Below are 21011 nucleotides of genomic sequence, written 5' to 3'. Positions count from 1 at the left end.
TTACTGTAGAGGATAAAGTAACAGGACATCCTATGATGTTAAAGTTGTATTGTGCGAGGTTTTGTGGGCGGTTTTTTGAACCGATAAGTATTACCTCTGTCTTGTCTGGATTTAATAAAAGAAAATTACGGGTCATCCAATCTTTTATATCTTTAACACACTCTGTCAATTTGGAAAATTTTGCGTTTTCATCCGGCCGTGATGAAATATATATTTGAGTGTCATCAGCATAACAATGGAAACTAATTCCATGTTTCCTTATAATATTTCCAAGTGGCATCATATATATTGAAAATAACAGAGGGCCTAATACAGATCCCTGCGGCACTCCATAGTTTACTGGAGTTATGATCGATTTTTCTCCATTTAAATAGACAAAATGGTAGCGGTCAGATAGGTATGATTTGAACCAGCTTAGTGCTTGTCCTTGAACACCAGTATAATTTTGTAGTCGATCTAAAAGTAATGTATGATCTATAGTATCGAACGCAGCACTAAGATCAAGTAAAACTAGTATTGAGATACAGCCTTGGTCAGAAGCTAAAAGTAAATCATTTGTGATTTTAACGAGCGCAGTTTCAGTGCTATGATGCGGTCTGAATCCAGACTGAAACTTTTCATAGATCTCATTTTGTTGCAAGAAAGAGCCCAGTTGAGCGGACACCACTTTTTCTAATATTTTAGACATTTTAGACAAATGTGCCACAAATAAATCATAACTTTAGATGACAGAAATGCTAAGAATGTAACATGTACACTACTGTTCATAAGTTTTGGAGTCTGTACGTTTTTGTCCGTGTCCTAACTACAAGCGGCGCCATGACGTGCGATAAAAGGTATCTTTTCCATGTTAATCAGAGTTATTGTCCTAACCAGCCGCGACGGCGACACGCAACAATTAAATTTTAGAAACGGGTTCTATTTTTCTGCGACGTCGCGGCTGGAACAACAAACACAAAGTGTGGCAATGATAATCTCAGGTACTGTTTATGTGCTTTATTCAATGTTAAAGGCATGTAATGTGACTTTGAGTGTAATTTAGTGATATTACAGCTTTGTAGCTGTAAAAGCAACAATGGATAATTCACCTCAGATTTTGAAATTAAACAAATGGAAACAAGAAAGTGCAAACAAACAAGTGTATTCTCTGACAAAGATTGTTTTAGTAACTCAGCCTATGTATTTTATTTTTTAATAATGTTTAAATGGTGTAATATTTGTGAATTTGATTATGTAGCCTACTTTTCCATTTTCTTTCGAGTGCTGTCAAGATTACTCTCTGGTGCTGTGCACTTACTGCGAGACTCTGCCCACACGCTGTTCTGATTGGCTGTGGGTTTTGATTGATTTTGATTTCGAATTTATCGTATGGCGTCTGGTTAGGACACGGTGTTATGCTCACTGAGGCTGCAAATATCTCCACTAAAAACATTAAATTGTGAAATATAATTAAAATGTAATAAAAAATGCTATTTTAACATATATTAAATACAATTAATTCCTGGGATCGCAAAGCTGAATTTTCAGCATCATTACTTCAGTCTTCAGTCTCAAATGATCTTTCATAAATCATTATAATGTGCTGATTTGGTGCTCGAGAAACTTAATATCATCAATGTTTGACAGTTTGCTGCTTAATTTTTTTATGGAAACCATGATTTTTTTTTCAGGATTTTTTGGATGAAAGAACAGCACTTGTATGAAATAGAAATTCTTGTAATGTAATGTAAAACTTTTGATAATTTTAAAGTCTTTTAACCCCAAACTTTTGAATGGTAATGTACTTGCGCTATAGCCTGACTATGTCAGACTTCGTACTTCCGCTCAATTTCAGTTCGCTTCTGTACTCAGTCTGAGATAGCGACCTATCTCCCAGTTTTCCTCCGGCCTCAAAACAGCCGGCCAATCAACGAACAGAGGGCGGGCTGAGAGCCGTGACGTAGACGCTGATTGTACCGTGGATGCGTAGATTTACTTCACATAATCTGCAAAAGTCATTCACAGCCATGTTCACTCCGGTATTTCGCTCGATGGTTTTGTTTTCGCATCATACATGTGTTTACAGTGGAAGTTAGATGTGGCTGAGCCAGCGCATAACACACGTCATAACCAAACGTTATGTGATTGGCTTACGGGTAACCAATGATTTTAAACTTCAGACAATTATGCCCTTCCAGACTCTGTCTACGAAGCAAAGCGAAGTAGCAGAGTTTGGTATTACCAGGCTACTTGTGCTATGTTATGAATTGTGCAATTTATGTAAAAACTAAAACTCTGGTTTACCATTTAATATCTCTTTTACGGTCTCTTCCTGTCTAATTCAACAGTTCTTTTCCATAATCAGCTGTAATGTACAGTAGACCCGACCATATGCCGTTTGTTAAAGTTCTAAGTACACGAGATTAAGCTACATAAGAAGTTTACATTTCTGTGCCTAAAATGTAATAATCTGTGTGTTAGTATCACATGAGTATTTCGCCTTCCCCCAGCAAGTGTGTTTACAGACAGTGTTTGAAAGCGTGACTTAAAGTGGGAGTGAATTAACAGTAGTGTGTGGGCACTCAGAAGTCGTGCTTGAACTTAGATGAGCAATGCTTATGAGTGACTTTACAAGTGACATGATAACTTCCCCTGCATGTGTGAACATGGTGTGTATGCGATTACTCACCCGCAGGAGCTCTGCTGAGGAGGGTCTGTCCTGAGGAATTTTTAGTAGGCAGTAATCAACGAAACTCCGGAATGCATCCGACCTTCACAAAATACATGCAACAGTTACAGTATTATGCACTTTTGTAGGGTACTGAATGTGCAAAAAAATTACAGAGATGTTTGAAGCAATATTTACAGTCATCATGAAACCTTCTGAATCTATTTTACTTCAGTTTCAATAATTGTGTATATAATGTTACCATTCTTATATTCTACCATTTAAAATTCATACTTTTATTCAGCAAGGGTGCATTAAATTGATCAAAGTAAAAGTAAAGATATTTATAATGTTACAAAAGATTTCTATTTCAAATAAATGCTGTTCCTTTGAACTTTCTATTCATCAAAGGGAAATAAAATATTACAGGTTCACAAAAATATAAATCTTTTTTTACTGACCCAAACTTTTGAATGTCAGTGTTCATATATACATAGTCCTTTATATATACTGTACATCAGTAGGGTATACTGTATTATATTATATAGATTTTTTTAATTTTTGTAGGAATTTATGGGGATCAAATAAATGGTCAATTGGTTAGAAAAACATGAATGTCCAGTGACACAAAAAAAATATTTCAGGGATAAAGTAAGTTATTGCATTTTGGTGAAAAAATAAGACATTTTGAATAAAGTGCACAGATAAAACATTCACAATAAGACCAGTAAACAGAGTTGATTCTGGCTTCATATTGACTTTATAACATAAATAATATTTCTCTGTTTCCATTACTGAAAGGATTCCTTCTAGTTTTGTGAAGTGTATTGCAAAAGTATTGCAAAGTCATATGTAATGTGAACATATCTCCTCCACATAAGAAAACACTACGAAAAACAAGGAAGTCACCAAATTAACTTTGTGACACCCTCAACAATATTTTGGCCCATTCAGACAGCCTTCCAATTTCCGGATCCATAAACTAAAGGCCTGAAAGACCAGCAGGCTTTTGGCTTTGCTGCAGGTCAGAAAGATGAAGTGACTGAAAGTTTGCTTGTGCAATAATGCACAAGATCAGGAATTGTGAAGAACTGGCAGATGCGGTCAGGGTTATTGCATAACACATTTAAAGTGTGAGAGGAGTGCGTAGTTAAGAGAGTACATACTGTATGTTTGACGAGTAGGAGTGTATACACACATACTGTATATATCTATACGAGTGAGTCAACTTCAGTTTGGCGATTGTGTAGAAGGACACTCACCACTCATTGGACTGTAAGGAGGGAGAGTCGTTTTGGGCGATGTGGTATAAGGCACTCATAGCGTTCATGTTGAAGAGGGGAGGCTTGCGTTCAGCTAGAAAACAGCAGGGGTGTAAAAAAAAAATCAAAAACAAATGTGTCATTGCATACATTTTGAATGAATATGCACATATGCCAATCAGAAGCAGATGGTATGTCAATATTTAGGCTGAATCGCAATTAGTCTTGAATCAGATGCAGTATTAGTAATAGTGTTAAAAAACAGTAAAAAATATGCTACTGAAAACATCTGGATGATAAGCTACATTATTTGTTAATACGATTATGCCAATACTATTTCACATCAATGCATGTTCTTAGCGGGGGTGTACATGATGATTCTTTTATGTGAAAATAAGACACAATTTTATGATTTTTGTCAAGTGTCCCAATATTGGGATACTAGTACTAATATTGGGCTTCAACGTGCATACTTTGCAAATGCAGCGCGTTCTAAATGAATTAAAATGAGATCATACAGATCACATGTTATGAAATCACAAAGGAAAAAAAAAAGTCCTTAAAATATTAAAATAAATCAAATGATAGGAGAATTACACATCTGTTTATTATAAAAGAAAATATTGGTAAAATTTTCGTCTACCATGTTTCATTTATGATATTATAAATACAAAATACAATGACATATAAGGAAAACAGTCATATTGAATTATGAATAAAGGTCAAAGGGCATCAGCCATAGTTTTGATGTAACAACACACAGTGAATGGTTAAAAACAGCTTCTAAACATCGGTTTACTTTAAAGCACCAGAACATGGATGAAATATAAAGTTTAAAAAAAACGTACCCAGCTCTATGCAAGTGATCCCCAAAGACCAGACGTCCACCTTCCCCTCATACTGACCCTCATCCATGGCTAAAATCACTTCTGGGGCCATCCTGTGGTAGAAAAACACACAATTGTTTAATTACCCCTGGTTTATCAGGATGTGTCATCATCTTAAATGTCAATTTGTGTGGTACAAACCAATATGGGGTTCCCACAAAGGAGTTGGCAGGAGAGGCAATGGAAGCGGAGCCAAAATCAGCCAGCTTGACCTGACCCGGCTCTGTCAGCAGGATATTACCAGCCTTCACATCTCTAAGCAAAAATCACAGAGAGAGAGAGAGTGTGTTGCAGACAGACAGTATAGGCATACTGTAGTATCATATTACCACATTATGCAATGGCAAGTGTCTCAGGAAAATAACAAAAAGCACAAAAAACATCTCGCAGAGAGAAAACGAATGTGAAAATAGCACTGAATTAGTGGAAGCTAATAAAACATAAGAACTCACGTTGTAAAGCAGTTCAATAAAGCGTGACGAAAAATGGTATGCTGACATGCGGATGTGTAATTATAACGGTTTAGTGTTGTTTATAACGGTTTAGTACCCTGAAACCGAAGAGTACACTCTGAACTAGAAAAAAAATTAAGCTTTGATACAATCAGTTTCCAATGATATCAATCTAGTCTACAAATGCTAAAAAATAACAGTAAAAGAAAAAATAAAGTGACAATAAATGGTATTGACATATGCGGATGTGTCATGGATTAGTACTTTACATAATTATAATGATTTTGTACTTTGAAACCTGAAACTGAAGAGCACACACACTTAATTAATAGATACTAGTAATAGTTTATGCTGCTGTATTCTTTGTTGTATTTATTGATGATGTTGGTTTTGTCTGTGGTTTGTTATTTGTTTAATCCTGCTATCTGACCCTGTCTTGACTAGGTCTCACTTGTAAAAGAGGTTTTAACCTCAATGTGACTTTCCTAGTTAAATAAAGGTTAAAAAAAAATAATAAAAATAAAAAAATAAAAAAATACGTTGATGTAATCCATTTCCAATAATATCATTCTAGTCAGACCAACGCTGAAAATTAAAAACAATACAAAACAAAAAGCAAATATGGTCACTACAAACAAAGTTAGAGGGGCAAAAAAAGGGAAAAATAGCAGTGCTTTACGGTAAGTATATAAAAGCATAAAAAAAAAAGAAGTTGTAAAGATTTATCTGCATTTTACACATATTGAGGATGCTGATATTGTGCAAACGGGCATCAGTCAGGTGGCGACTCACCTGTGTATCATGTTATGGGAATGTAGGTAAGCCAGTCCTAGCAAGGCACCATGGGTAATGGCAGCAATTTCAACCTCTTGGAGGGGTTTCTTGTGAACTAGACAAAAATAGAAGAAAGATGCTTGATGACATCTTAACATGTGCATAACAACATTTGCTGTTGTTACTATAAGCGTGGTGCTCAAAAAAAAGAAAAAAAAAGTGTCAAAAAGACAGAGCGAACTGACATGACATTTAGATACTTTTACAGAAAAGGACTGAGAACTTGATTGGAAAATGGCCTCGAATTAATCAGACGCAGCCTAAATTACTCATAAAATGACAATGGCAAGTTAAACTGTAAATTCTAAATTCTTCTTTTACACACACATATGTGAAAGCGATAATTGAAACCAACAGTCTATCATTAAAGCTGTGCATGTTGCCATGACAACATCTGAAAGAAACAAAAACATGAATGCAATGGCAGTTTGGTAGTGACACTGGAAATAAAACACAATGGGCTTTATAACGTGTCAGGGATGTGGTTAATAAAGGCCTTCCACACTGACTAAAAAACACATGACAGCTCTAACAATTACTGTTCCTCTGTGCGAATGAATACTGGGGGTGTACATTGAACTTGCATACATGAAAGTGTGTGTAGTGTGAGTTAAGTGTGAACTCACCCTCTAACAAGTCTGAAGCGGAGCCGAGACAATACTCCATCACAAGCTGAATGAAAAACGCAGACAAGATTATTGGGAAAAGCAGGCATGGTTAATTGCCAGGTAATTCTGGGAATAAACTTAAAAGTAAACTAAGCTGAAAATAGTTCTTATAAATAGCAACGTGTTTGTGAACCAAGAAAACTCTTAATGGCAGTACAAACCCATGCTGTGTTGTCCTTCAAGTAGCAGCCTTTGTATTCAATGGTGTTTGGGTGTCGAAGCTGTTCCAAAAACTTCACCTCTTTAATGATGTCCTGCCACTTCTGAACAGGGGAACCCAAAGAAACACACACATATACAATTTAAACATCAATACTTTTGGCTTCTACTGATATTCGATACCGATAACTAAAGAGCATCCACCCATCCGTCCATCCATCATTTTGTCTATCCATCCATCCCATATAACCATCCATCCATCCATCTGTCCGTCTGTCCGTCTATCCGTCCGTCCGTCCATCTATCTATCTATCAATCCTTATAAACATCCATCCATCATTCTGTCAATACTTATAACCATCTACCCACCCAGATATCTATCTATCTATCTATCTATCTATCTATCTATCTATCTATCTATCTATCTATCTATCTATCTATCTATCTATCTATCTATCTATCTATCTATCTATCTATCTATCTATCTATCTATCTATCTATCTATCTATCCATCTATCCATCATTTACATTTATTCATTTAGCAGACACTTTTATCCAAAGCGACTTACAAATGAGAACAATAGAAGCAGTTAAACAATATTGCCAAACACACTGTTACAACAGCAACCAAAAACTACTGAATAAATAAATGTTTAGATTTGATCATCTACAAGGTCAAGGACATTAGGAGAAGGTTTGCTTAACATTGAAGAACTGCTTTATATGGAGAGTAAAACACTAACACGTTCAAATATAGAGTCAAACTATCAGAGCTGATGACAGTAGAGTTTGTCTCTCACCTCAGTGGTCTGCTTGCCATTGTAGGACATCTTCTTAATGGCCACCACCTCGTGGGAATAGGAGTTTCGGGCCTGTGGGAAACCAAAACCATTTTTTTCATTTTATACTATTTTTGGCATTTACTGTTTAGTACTGCTTAAACCAGGCATGTAAAATATTATCCGTTTGTACTGTAGTTCTAATCAAAATAATGTGGAAAACTTAAAGGCAATACTGGCCTTAAATGATATGGTCACGTACATATTGTGCATCTTTGAAAAATAAAATAAAAACAGTAATATTGTGGAATATTATTACAATTGAACAAAATTTAAAAATCATAAATAAAAACTTTTCTATTTTCATAATGTAATTTATTCCTGTAATGGTAAAGCTGAACTTTCAGCATCATTACTCCAGTCTTCAGTGTCACATGGTCCTTCAGAAATCATTCTGATATGCTGATTTTATGCTCAAGAAACATTTCTTATTTCTACCAAACACAGTTGTGCTGCTGCTTATTTTTGTGGAAACTGATTTTTTTTCCACCCCAAATATGTCACTATTGATCAATTTTATGTGTTTGCTGAATTATAGTATTAATATCTTTAAAAAAATCAAAAATAATTCTCACTGACCCTAAACTTTTGAACGTGCGTGTTAAGTCAGGAATGCCATTGTTTGTCAATTGTAATCGCCAACAGAAGTCTGTATGGCAGACATGAGTAATCTTAGTCTTTTCTACCAACATGGGGCCAGCTGGCCCTCGCATTTAAACGGACTGAACATCTGTCTTAAGAGCAGCGTCTCCTAGTTATTCTTCCCCCTCGAGACCAGCCCTACATCTGGATGGGCAGTCCGCATGTGAGTGAGTGAGTGAGTGTGTGCACGCGAGTCAGTGTATTTGAGAAAAAGAGAGAGAATGAGAGAGAAGGGGGGGATTTGCACAACGGATTCCAGTCTTGCCACAGATTTGGAATCAAAGGCTTTATGCTATAAGTTCCCAGATTAAGAAATGCACAAGAACTTGTCATGAGGCTGCAGTTCTTGTATTTGACAAAACTGCTGCACTGTGGTGCAGTTTCGAAAATGAAATGATGGGCTCCAAGTTTAACTACAGTTAAGAACTGACTGAAGGGGAGAATAAGACAAAAAAAAAGGCTCATCGAGCTTAGGTATTAAAAGCTATTCTGGCCTCTTACGTCTCAACTATGTGCTTTTCGTCTTCTACAGAACTTAGAAAAAGAGAAGAAATATTACTAGAATGAAGAGACAATAAGTCGGTATTTTAAAATAGTTAATAAAAATGAGTTTAAAAAGTACACTGTAGATAAAGGGGAGAGTAATGGATTGAGATGCAAATATATGCAAATTATACACTGTCATCATCAATGACATCATCATCACATTTTCCCCTATTCTAGTAATAGATGCAGCTGGAATTTTTTTTTTTTCATTTCCTCAACATTTCTTTACTCACAAAGTACACTGCTCCGAAACTCCCATGGCCGATCTCGTGTAGGTCGCAGAAGACTTCTTCCGGGTCATCTTTGAAAAAGAGGCTGGCCACATCCGGGTCTTTCACTGCTCCCTTCCGCGTGGACGACGGCATCATGAGTTAGACAGAACCTCTGATGGCGACGTGCTTCTGCTCGCCTTCATTCAGCAGGCCCGGCATTTACCTGCTTTGCCTGTGGACAGAATGGAGCGGATTAAAGACTGACTGCTTGTCCAGGTCAAGTGAGGGTCATTAGCAGAAAAAGTGGCTTAATGATTAGTTAAACCAAAAGTGAAAGTTCTGTCATCATTTATTCACCCTCACGTCATTTAAACCAGTATGACTTTTTCTCACGTGTTTGAGAACTTTTGAATAGATGTTTGAATAAAGACTTGTGCACCAAATTTCAAGCATTCAGAAGTGAAAAACATTTTTTTTTTTAAATGATCATAGGCCAAAATATTTTGACTTTTTAATATAGAATTTTAGCATTCAAGTGACTACAGTAGTTTTGAATGTTTTATAGTGTGTGTATTTTTAAAAAATAAATTTTGGAGCTTGACTTCCCCAGTCCTCATCCACTTGCACAATATTGAGTGACCAAAATATTCATTAGACACTTTCCTTTTGTGTTACACAGAAGGAAATTTAGGGTTTAATAAAGGTAAGTTAATGATGACAAAACACATATTGTGGTTTGAACACTTTTGGTGTTTGAACCTACAATCTTTAAATGATCTGTCCAGATCTTTAACTATTAGGCTATACACCAGCCAATCACAAACAAAAATATTGAGGTAAACCGAGTACAAATGGCTTGCTTAATTTAAAACATTTAAATAATAAATACATAAATTTATTAAAAAATTATAATAATGCCCAGAATAGATCACACTCACAAACCTACAGATACAAGAGAGTGTAGAACAATTCTATACTTTTATGCTAAATACCGAAATATGCCCTTCCCATCCACAAAGCCTTTATAGCTTGTTGTTCCCGGCATGTTTGAGCATGCACACGTTTGCGATGGTAAACTGGTGTGACACAAATGTGTTTTTGTATTGAAGGCAGCTTGGTTAGGCATCATGGGAAGACAGCTCAACGTCTGGCAGCATTGCTCATCATGCTAGCATGTACACACACACACACACACACACTGGCCACCTGCATGTAACACTGCCTACTGAGTCATCAGACATCTGACACACAAGCGGCCATTGACCCAGGAACAAAAGGTGCTGAAAGTACTGTGTATCCGATATAGAGACTGAAAACATGGGCTAATATCCATCTGTACATTCATTATGAATATGATCAACATTACTGCCCAGCTCATGTACTATATCAATAAAACACAACCCCCATCAACAAGAACAGCTCTGGAAACACCTTCCTGCAGTCGGTCAGTCTGTCTATCTATTTATTTATCTATCTATCTATCAAATGTAGCCAGGTGGTTGGAGGAGTATGGATTTCTTTTGTTTTTATTGATGGATGGATGGATGGATGGATGGAAATAGAAAGGTTTGGTGAAATCATGTGATAAGGAAAGATGTTTGAGAGGCGTTTTGCTCAAGTGAAGTGTGCAATTCTGAGGTTCAAACTTGCAATGTTTTTTTACTAACTCTGATCTTAAACCACTCTGCTATACCAGTGCCATGATCAAAAGTGATGAAGGTCACTGCAGGCAGCACTGGACCCAGTGTCATCCTAAACCACACGAGCAGAAAAGCCTCAACCACAATTACATTTCATGACTGAGGTACTTTCAATCCTCTGACCAAATGGGTGAAATCTTACTACTTCATGCCTTGGGCATGAAGCCAGCTAATTATTGCCATCTAATTATTGAATTAATACGGCAGAAATCAATTAGATTGCGGGTAGCAAAGCGGAAAGGCAGAAGAAGCCTCAACTGGACGTACACGTAAAGCAGATTCTGATTGTGACGGTTAAAGCTTTTAATTGGCATAAAGGTGAATCGGAGTTCACAGTCATCCAATAAAAATGTACAGATTTCTGCACAATGCAGTCACAAAACCCATTCGTTCCAGAGCATTTATTGGCTTATGGAGAAAAAGACTTAAACTATATAGAACATGAACTTTCACACTTCATTGAGTGGAAGATAGACGATCATCTCGTAGGCTACTTGCCACACTGCACGTTTGCCTGCATCCCCATTACACAATGTCTGCTCTAGTTTGTCTGTCACTGGTGAGTTAAGAATTTTACCTCCCTTAAAATCTGGTCCAAAAGAACATGTTATATGTTTATTTATTCATCTTCTTTAAAAGTACTAGAGAGGAACCAACGTTTTGCCTCAAAGTCGTTTCTGGCTGTTTGTTTTAAAACCGATTCTTAAGGCGCTACTGTACAGGGGCTCTTAAAGGGGTGGTTCAGGATTTTGGACATCGGACCTCATTTCCAAGTTAGCCTGGGTGTTATTTATCAGTGAAGACAGTTTTCAAAGAATTTCACCCAGTCCTTCCAGTTGCATAGTTCGCTGGTGCTAGGCTAGCGCGAGTCAACGGTAACTGCTAGCCTGCCATTAAAACAGTTTTACCCACTCCACAATACACCAAAAGCAAATAAATTATAACGCCAGACTATCAATGTAAATGTCTGTTGAGAGAATAATGTTAGAAGTCAAACTATCCTTTCATTTTATTGCAATAGTTATACTTTGTTCCCTGTATTTATTAGAAGTCTACAGCAGCGGCGGAGTGATATTAAGTTACCTAGGCAACCGAGACTACTACTAGCTAGCTAGATGTCCCGACTGGAGTCCGCTTCTGTTCCGTGTTTACTTTTCGGCGCAGTACTAACCGGAGCAAAGTAAAATTCCGCCGCTGCTGAGAAACTAGTTCCTGTAAATGTAATGCGATCATTGAGATGCAAGAGTAGTTTGGTTTCTAACATTATTCTCTCAACAGACATTTACATCGATAGTCTGGCGTTATAATTTATTTGCTTTTGGTGTATTGTGGAGTGGGTAAAACTGTTTTAATGGCAGGCTAGCAGATACCGTTGACTCGCGCTAGCCTAGCAACTGTCTCCACTGATAAATAACACCCAGGCTAACTTGGAAATGAGGTCCGATGTCCAAAATCCTGAACCACCCCTTTAAAGGCCCTCATATACCTCAAGCAAAATCAAAGGCCTCATGTTTAATACGGTAAAGCTGCTTGATTTTAAGCAATCTATTGTATAAAGTGCTACATAAATAAAAGTGATGTGACTTTACTAGAGTGCCGAATTGCAGAGCTGGTGCAAACATATCCATGTTGCTATGACCTCAAGCTTCAATAGCAACAGGAGTTGACGCAAGTCTGCCGAAGTTACATGCTGTGCAACTGGGTTTCCATCTGCATATTCTTCAGCATTTTTGGGGGGATCTCAACATTCACAAAATTCATATCTATTTAGTAAATGCATGTTATAGATCTTATTGCAAAAGATTCCTCATTTATATTACAATTTTGTTTTTGACCTTGTAATGTTACCTGAAAATGTCATAACTCCCGATCTTCCGGTGGAAACAACTTCTCTTTGGTGACCTCAACTGCAAACTTGCATACATTTTTGTGTGCAATTCCCACTTCTTAAAATTCAATCAACAACTAGCTAATGGATAGAACCAAGTCCCCAAGCCTATATTTTCGTAAAAAAATTTACACTCACAATACAGAAGAAAAGATCTGTGTAACAATACCCATATGTCACGATTCGATACATATCATGATATTGAACTCACAATACGATATTATTGCGATACTCCAAGACATATGGTAAAAGGTTAACAAAAAATGTACTGTTGATTAAAATGTAAATTTTATATTACATTGGGTGTATAAATGAAAAGGCTTGGACTTGGTGCTGGTAACCCATTGAACAGGAAAATAGTGACACCAGAATAAAAATATTGATGATTCTGAAGCTGAAAATACAGAATTAGGCCTATTTTAGACGAATATGCTTGCACTCTTTCACTGACTAGATATATTTAAAATTTATAGGCCAATTTTACTGGTAAAATAAGATATTTGGCATTTTCAGGACCCACAAATATTCCCAGATTGCATTATTATACATTATATTCAACATTATATATGACAGTTTAATGTAGTACTGACACTAAAACTCTGAAAACTTGAATTATTTCCTCACACAGTAATTTTTATTTTGGGTGAACTATACAATACATATTGTCACTATCCATAATATATTGTTGCATTTTTGTATTGCAATACATTGTGACACGATATATTGTTACACCCCTCTCTGTCACTATTTCAGATTCATCGCGTTTTAGACTAGTGTGATAGAATCGCTTAAACACATTGCCTGTGTAAACTTATATTCTCCAACTCCCACCTTTGCCATTTAATGCTGGCACACCCTGCAACTTTTTGCTCATACACACCAGACTGCCAGCAATGACGCAACTATGCGTAAAGTACACATCCATTCACTATTAAGCCATCCACCTAAAACAGTAGTCCTGCCTCTGAAGGGAAGATTTAGACAGCTCAAATAACAAATTTGTACAGAAGAATTAATGTGCTTTAACAAAAATACAAGCTTTACATTTAGTGCTTTTAAACCCTACATAATCCCATGCTCCATTATTGTAAACAAGATATATAATTTATTTTACAAACTGATGGATGGTTTGAATAAATGTTCATTTCAGAATGTTTTCGATATTTTTGATAAAGCTTCACTTGCATTGAACCCAAAACATTCCTCTAATGAAGATCTATAATTCAGCCAGGCCAAACGCGATTGGTTAACCTGTTCAACCAGCAACAGACAGAATGATGTCTTCTAGTTGCATCATGTCTGTCTGCCTATCTGTCTGTCTCTCTCCCTTTTCTGTTTCTGCCACTTTCAAACTCACGCATCGAGTTGCCGCCTTCTACCTTCGCTTCAAACGGTGTCTCTGAATACGACAGCATTTTCCTTTACGCTCATAGGCCGAGATCCAAAGATCTGCATCCAATAAGATTCCAGCAAAAGAGAGCCGTAGTCCCGCTTCAGGAAGAGACCGGAGGGGGGAGAGGAGGTGAGATGATGCAATGTAGAACCAACAGGTTGTAAGAGCCAAACTGTGAGAGTCCGTCTAATAACAAAACATCGATTTGGAAAGCCGGTAGGAATAACTGTAAATCTATGGCTGCATTGTGCTGAAGTTGAGAGATTAGCGAGCAGGTTGAGCCAGATTAGTGGAGGGGTGAGATGGGGAGAGAGAGACTTCATGGGTATGTATGAGAGACTTCATTAGACTGACTTTCCCTCTATATAACACTCCTTCCTTGTCCCACCAGGTCCCAGTGGAAAGCTATCGGCATTACTAATTTATCTGTGAATGCGCGCACATGCGCGTGTGAGGTGCATCAAGCCTTTGAATAAAACATATGTTTGACATGTGGGTGAGAGAAGCACTCTAGACCCAAGTGTCCGCATACGGTCCGTGCTCTTAAACCACAGGCCTCCCACATATGGAGGAACCTCCACAAACACGTGAAATCCCACCAACACACGTGCACACATGCCAGGACATCCAAGCACTAGGGGTGGGCAGTAAGATCACAATTTTAAATCACACACTTAAATATGAGCAGCGTTGGGGAAAGTTACTTTTAAAAGAAATTACTTACAATATTGCGTTACCCCCTAAAAAAAGTAACTAATTAAGTTTCTTAGTTACTTTTGTGTTACTTTTTCTCACCTGGGCTGGGCTTGCTTGTTTAATTTTTAATTAAATAAATAAATAAAATAACAGTTCTATTTTTGACAAATCTAAAGTCCCTTTCACACCAAATGTGAAATGATCCTTGGATGATCCAGCGCACACGACGCCTCTGCACTTACTCCCAATTTCTCTCAACATGGGGACAAGAGAGGTGTCAGTCAATAAATGGGAAAACAAAGTAACTTGCGTTACTTATTTGAAAAAGTAACTTAAATATTTTGTTGCAAATTTAAAAGTAATGGGTTACTTTACCATGAAAAGTAATCTGATTATGTAACTTGCATTACTTGTAATGCGTTACCCCAACACTGATTAGCCTAATAAATGGTATATATGACACATAAGTTCTTTTTGCTGGAAATTGGAAAATATGGTTATTTATTATACAAACCATTTCCCCCTATTTTAATAAGATCCACTGAATTAAATACTTTCTCTTTTTATTATTTTCACTTTTACAAGGCAATTATCTACAATTCTATGAAGCACTGCAAAATATGTAATTGTTTAAAGAAACGGTACAATATAAAACTAATAATTTATAGTCAATGGTTATAAGTATAACACCGACAAATCAACTTAATTTATTGCTATATACATACAAATTATAATGTGTATACAAATATTTAACGTAGTTTGCGAGTGTGTGGAGGGACTCAAGTACATTAGCCACAATGCTTCATGGAAGCGGTCCATGTATGTAACAGTAGAGCATGGCGCTAGCAACGCAAATGTCATGGGTTTGATTCTCAAGGAATGCATGAACTGACAAAAATATATGAGGCCAAGGCACTCAAGAATGTAGAATAAAATGTAAAAAGCCTTTATTTATTCATGGATATAACATTAACATATGTGAATGTTATTAATGTTATAGCCATGAATAAATAAAGGTTTTATATTTTTTCGACATTCTCGAGTGCTTTGGCCTCATGTTTTTTTCAAGTTGAACTATCCAAAGAGCACCGAGATACGGACTTTATACCCAGTTGAACTCTTTGCATCTTTTGTTCTATGATAAAAATAGAAAAATCACTTGAAATCACTGTGACACAAACAAACAAACAAACAAACAAGTATTTGAGGTGTTTTAAAGGTATCAACATTAAATTTAAATTCTTATATAAAATATTATAATAATAATAATAATAATATATTAGCTAAAATAAATTGTTTGTGTTTAACACTAACAATAAACAACAGAAGCTTTGCAAAATTGATTGTTCAGCAGTGTGAAAGAAAGGTCATGATTCGCTAAAATTAATAAGTCACGCCCACTCTTCTCCCAAAAATCAAAGACAAAGAATTTACCCAAGGAGCCCTGGGATTCAGCCACATTTCTAGAAGAAAAAGCATTAACTTGCGTTTTTCTATCCTATGTATTTCACTAAAGATAAAAATGAACAGGGATGTCGTTTGAACAAGTAATAGCTACAACTTCTATGGCCCAAGGGAAAGACTTAATCAAGTTTCTACAAAATCACCAAATTTGGAGTGAAAGTAGAACATTTGTGATCAAATATTCAGTTAAGAAGCCAAAAAAAAAAAATCCTTTTTGGTGGTGCAAAAAAAAGTGTCAAAACTGATATTTTATCATCATAAATTTGCTTTAAGGTGAAAAAGACAAGTGAAAAATTAATGTATAACGAGATGACGAGTTAAAAAGAAAAGTCAAAAGTCGTGACGCTGTGTGTGTGTGTGCGCGTAACAACGTGTATGCCGTATAAGAGAGAGGCCAATGTTTTATTCATTTCTCTGATGACTGTGCGTCAGGAGACGGAGGTCTTTGATGTGAGTTGTAAGCAGCACACAGATCAGTTCTTAAGTCGAATCCTTTAATCAGCACTAACATGAGCTGTGCAGTCATCAGTGTCACTCATTCATCACCACAGATGAATAAATAACAGTCACATCATTAGATCCAGAAATGAATATTTACTTATGCCACAGACACACATAAAAGAATAACCTATGTATGTGTTCAATTCAAAATACAATAGTCCTACATCAATGACTGCTGCATATTTTTTAAATATTTAAAGGAGAAATGTCATGGAAAACAGACTTTTCATTGCTCTTTTGAAACAAATGAGTTGATATTGATACAGGGTTTCCCAAAATAGGGTTCATGTTACCATAGGGGTTTGTGAGCTGATGAAAAGCTAATAATTCATTCAATCTTTAAAAAGTTTAAAAAAATTATTATAATAAACACTTAAAAAAAAAAGAAGAATGAAAGGATGAAATATTGTATTTGTTTATATGCATGTTATGTGAACATTAACCGACATCAGAGAAAATGTGAACACGCAAATGTGTTAAATTATTGAAATATTAACTTAAACTCAAAGGGTTCTTCATGTAAATATTTAAGGTCAAAAAGATTCATCTGACAAAAAAAAGTTTGGGAATCCCTGACATTAATACATTTAGTATCCAGCAAATAGACCACCCTCATTTGCAAAACCACATATTTTCAAAACTGATTAGTCGGTCTTAAGGCCCATTCACACCAAAGAAGATAATGATAAAGATATCATTCTAAATATCGTTCTAAATATAAAATAGCAGAGTCCACACCATAACTATAACGATAACAGCACAGAGAAACGAGATCGTTAGAATCACTTTCAGAACAATTTTTTCCAGCTGATTGACAGTCAATCAGAATCCATCCTGCTTTAAACAGCTCGAGCATTTGAAGCATCAGACAACAAAACCGCAACGAGCTTAGAATAAACAGAACGATATCGTGTGTTGGTGTGGAAACTAATATAGTTACTGCTATATAGACATATGTTTATAGCTATCCTTCTTTGTGTGAACGGGCCTTTATTCTGCATCTAGATCTAGTTGTTGAACCCCAATGCTACGACAGTGTCACAGTTATGGGCAGACAGTCTGAAAACTAAAAGTAATTGAAGCAACTTTTAAACGTCAGCAAAAATAAACGAGTAAATTATTAAATAAGCTTAAACTTTTTTTTTTATTAACCACAATTTCTGGATGACTAGTTGACCCTACTGATGAAACTGTTAACTATTTTAAAATGTTGTCTACTTTCAGGTACATTAAGGCTGCATAATATATTGAATATTTATATGATATACTCTATTTTGTTGGCAATATATTGGATATTCACAATATGCATTATTTTGTTGGCAATATAAAATTAAAAAGCATAATTTAATGTGCTTTTTATTTGGCCATTGAGTTTCCTAAAGACAATGAAAGTCAAATATCACCATTGATTTTCAATGCATGAAAAAAAAAAAAAAGAAAAAGTCTTTCACAAAAATAAAGTAAGTCATACAGTCTTGGAACAACATGAGAATATATGATCAAATATTTTTCATTTTGGGGTGAACTATCCCTTTAATTGTAAAAAATAAAAATAATAAATTGCCGATTTTGTGCAAGATACTGTCTAACATTATAAGAGGAGGAAAAAAAAAATATTTCCTTTAAATGTAAATGAAATTAGACATGTAGAAAATGTTCAATTGATTAACAACAGATATAGCTTGGCACCTCAGGCAGCTCATAATTAGGAAACTGAAGAGTGAATCACAAAAGAGAGGTGGAAAACCGCAGCATTTCAGAGCTGAGAGGAAGAGAGGAAGTAAAGGAATAGAGAGAGAGAGAGAAAAGAGGGTCAAAAAACAACCTCCTCTACATTTCCCAGGGCACCCCTCATGTTCACATCCTCACTCGCTCTCTCTGCTGCTTTTTTCCTCTCTGTTTGTGTGACTCAGCAGACAGTGTTGCTCACTGACCAGGGGTGGGGGAGAGATAGAACGAGAGAGAGATGGGGAGAAAGAGAAAGAGAAAGAGAGAGAAGGGCCGTGGGAGAAAGACAGTGAGAGATCTGGAGCAGGCCAAGACTAGAAAAAGCTGGCTACTCCTGCCTGACTGCTTTAATTCAGCATGATCGGCTGCTTCTCCACATAGACGACTCTATTTTGAGTAACATCCCCCAAAAAAACGCTGTAACATTTCTGCTTCATGCAGCACGCAGCGCCGGGCGGCTCGTAAACGCACGCTTACAGAGACTGTTAGAGGAAGTGAGAGAGGCGGAAAGAGAGAGAGACCTTTAAACAAAGTGACAGATGTTGATGGTCTGGGCCAAATGTGTCTTATGCCGCTTAGTCTTCTGGTTCATGACGAACAGAAATACTGGATGCCAAAAACATGAAAGACAAACTCAATTTGAACATCACAGTGGGACACAAGCAGAGTTTTCAACGAGCACACAATGAAATGCTGCTGCAATTAATAAAAAAAAGACAAAAGTTGACAGACTGGCTCTGTCTTTAGAAAATGTAGTGGTCAAAAAAAAAAAAAAAGAAGCAAATTTTTTTGTATTATTCATGACGCTTGTTAATTTTATATTGCCAACAAAATGTACATTCTAAATAGCCAGCGAAAAGTCTCTCATCCATATTCAATATATTCCCAACAAAATGATCGAGTAATTCTTCATTATTTAACATATCAAATCATAATCCTTTTTCATCTCTCGTCACCATCAAAAAGCTCCTCGTTTTTCTTCTGATAAGGTTTGATACTGACAGTGTGAAGAAGTTCATGTAGCCTCAGAGAAGTACACGAGGAGGAATTGAGTCGTGCAGTTTGCAGAATGATTCACTCCTTACTATGAAAAGCTTAAAAAAAAAAACATAAAAAGAAGTCTCTAGGTAGGAGTCTTTTTGTAGCGCAGAGTTCAGGCATGGCACAAATTCTACCTGGGAAAGTATTTAAGGTCAATGACAGAAAGAAAAAACCTCCAGGGAGAGATATTACAGTGGGTCTAAACATGAGCCAGAGGTTACTTGACATTTACAGCAGGATTTTTGCAGGACAACCTTTATTTTATGTTTGTAGTTATGCATGTATACATAGTGTTGTAGTCAAGACCACCAAAACCAAAACCAAGACCAGAGTGTGTTGAGACCAAAGCAAGACAGGGGGCTCTATTTTAACGATCTGAAACCCAAGTATCAAGCGCGAAACGCAAGTAACTTTGTGGGCGGGTCTTTGGCGCTGTTGCTATTATACCGGCGGGATAAATGACTCTTGCGCCCGACGCAAATCTAAAATGGGTTGGTCTGAAATAGGTTCATTATTCATAGGTGTGGTTTGGGCGTAACGTGAAATAAACCAATCAGAGCGACATCTCACATTCCCTTTAAGAGCAGACGCGCTTGTTCCATGGCGGATTGATATTATAACGGCGGATTTGCCAGGCGCGCGCCAGGAGCAGTTCACAGCCGAGGAGACCGACGATCTCGTCAGGGAAGTAAAACACAGAGAAGTGACATTGGGGATGGAGAAATACACCCAAATTAGCTTCGGTTAAACAGGTGTATAATAATTTGTGTAAATGTGTAAACTAGATTTATGCCTATTTTTTCACATCTTCATGGACACAACAATGATTTCCCTCATGTGTTAATATTTTTCCTTGTAATAATGTATGGTTTTCTAAAAATGAGAACTGCTGCGTCTGTGTGTAGATGAGATAAGCAAAGTGTATGCGCGTTGTGCACACGCTACATTGGTTATGGCCAAGCATGCGCCCTTAAAATAGCATATGAATAACATGCGCAACGCGCCACTGACTTTAGACTAGGTTTTTCCTGGTCAGTGGCGGAATTGTTTTCTAAACCTGCAAAATACGTTTGCGCCGGAACACGCCTCCTCTTTGCGCTGAACCACCCCCCGGGAGCGCAAATGCATTTGCTAGTTTACCGACGTGCGTCTGTGGAGGGAAAAGTCCGCTGTGCGCGGGTGCAAAATAGGAATGATACATGCGTCGGTGTACAAAGTCAATTGCGCTGGGTGCAAGATAGGGCCCTAAGACTTTTGGCGCTTTTCCACTGCATGGTACGGTACGGCTCGGTTCGGCACGGCACGCTTTGGCGCTTTTCCACTGCATGGTACGGTACGGCTCGGTTCGGTACGGCTCACTTATGACGCGTTTCCACTGCATGGTACAGTACGGTACGGCTCGCTTCGGCTCGCTTTAAATGGTACCACCTCTGTTGAGGTTCCAAGCGTACC

General features: G+C 36.9%; 1 protein-coding gene across 3 annotated transcripts in view; it reads right to left on the bottom strand.

The window, feature by feature from the left end:
- The window catches only part of taok3a (TAO kinase 3a), a 70666-nt gene that overhangs the window by 21229 nt on the left and 28426 nt on the right, over positions 1 to 21011 (bottom strand). For all 3 annotated transcript variants that reach the window (XM_082170221.1, XM_082170220.1, XM_082170222.1), the window contains exons 2-10: positions 9170 to 9380; positions 7710 to 7781; positions 6912 to 7013; positions 6709 to 6754; positions 6041 to 6137; positions 4938 to 5051; positions 4758 to 4849; positions 3910 to 4003; positions 2669 to 2750 (exon numbers count right to left, since the gene is read on the bottom strand). In XM_082170221.1, coding sequence (XP_082026347.1) covers positions 2669 to 2750; positions 3910 to 4003; positions 4758 to 4849; positions 4938 to 5051; positions 6041 to 6137; positions 6709 to 6754; positions 6912 to 7013; positions 7710 to 7781; positions 9170 to 9304 — 834 coding nt within the window. In that variant the 5' untranslated portion in view covers positions 9305 to 9380. The remainder of the gene's footprint in view (positions 1 to 2668; positions 2751 to 3909; positions 4004 to 4757; positions 4850 to 4937; positions 5052 to 6040; positions 6138 to 6708; positions 6755 to 6911; positions 7014 to 7709; positions 7782 to 9169; positions 9381 to 21011) is intronic.

Source organism: Leuciscus leuciscus, assembly GCF_965113295.1.
Source record: "Leuciscus leuciscus genome assembly, chromosome: 5".
NCBI lineage: Eukaryota > Metazoa > Chordata > Actinopteri > Cypriniformes > Leuciscidae > Leuciscus > Leuciscus leuciscus.
This window is presented reverse-complemented; position numbering and strand designations above follow the sequence as displayed.